Source organism: Chiloscyllium plagiosum, unplaced genomic scaffold (genome assembly GCF_004010195.1).
Source record: "Chiloscyllium plagiosum isolate BGI_BamShark_2017 unplaced genomic scaffold, ASM401019v2 scaf_29101, whole genome shotgun sequence".
Classification (NCBI taxonomy): domain Eukaryota; kingdom Metazoa; phylum Chordata; class Chondrichthyes; order Orectolobiformes; family Hemiscylliidae; genus Chiloscyllium; species Chiloscyllium plagiosum.
In genome coordinates, this window is record NW_025204743.1 from 4,585 (window position 1) to 5,170 (window position 586).

General features: G+C 48.5%; 1 protein-coding gene across 1 annotated transcript in view; it reads left to right on the forward strand.

Moving 5' to 3' along the window:
• The first annotated feature begins 195 nt into the window (after positions 1 to 195).
• Positions 196 to 586, forward strand: part of LOC122546400 (zona pellucida sperm-binding protein 4-like) — a 4,071-nt gene continuing 3,680 nt past the window's right edge. The window contains exons 1-2 of the mRNA XM_043685123.1: positions 196 to 408; positions 484 to 581. Of these exons, the coding sequence (XP_043541058.1) occupies positions 196 to 408; positions 484 to 581 (311 nt within the window). The remainder of the gene's footprint in view (positions 409 to 483; positions 582 to 586) is intronic.

Sequence of the window (586 nt, forward strand, 5' to 3'; positions counted from 1 at the left end):
GTTGGGTAATCATATGGCTTCTAGAGTATCTTGTTGGATATTGTATTCACTTTAGTACCGGCAACCTGCCTTTAATTGCTGACCACCTACAAATAAATACCCAGGCTCCAAGTAGTGCAACTGTAAAAGCTATGAATGATTTTAGGGTTTTGAGGCTACAATCCCTCTGTTAATGAATTGGAGGTCACTTCCACAATGGGGAAACTGAACGTTCCTATTCTCTCTGCAGTGTGCACAGCCGATGGCCAGTTCATTGTAGCAATCACCAGGAACCTGACCCGTCCTACCCTCAACCTGTCCTCTCTGTCCGTGAAAGATGGACATGAAGCTGAGTGCAGGCCTAAGCTCATCACAGCAGACCTTGTAGCCTTCCGCTTCCCAATTACCTCTTGTGGCTCGACCCAGCGGGTGAGTATTGGAGACTCCAGCATTCTGTCCCTTTGAACGGGCCAGCTCCCTATTAAACAATGTCTTCCCTTGCAGGAGGAGAATGGGAGCTTTGTGTATGAAATGGATGTCTTGGGGAAGAGGATGATTCAGACAGGGCCACTGGGCTCAATAACCCGGGACAGCACCTTCAGGTGAG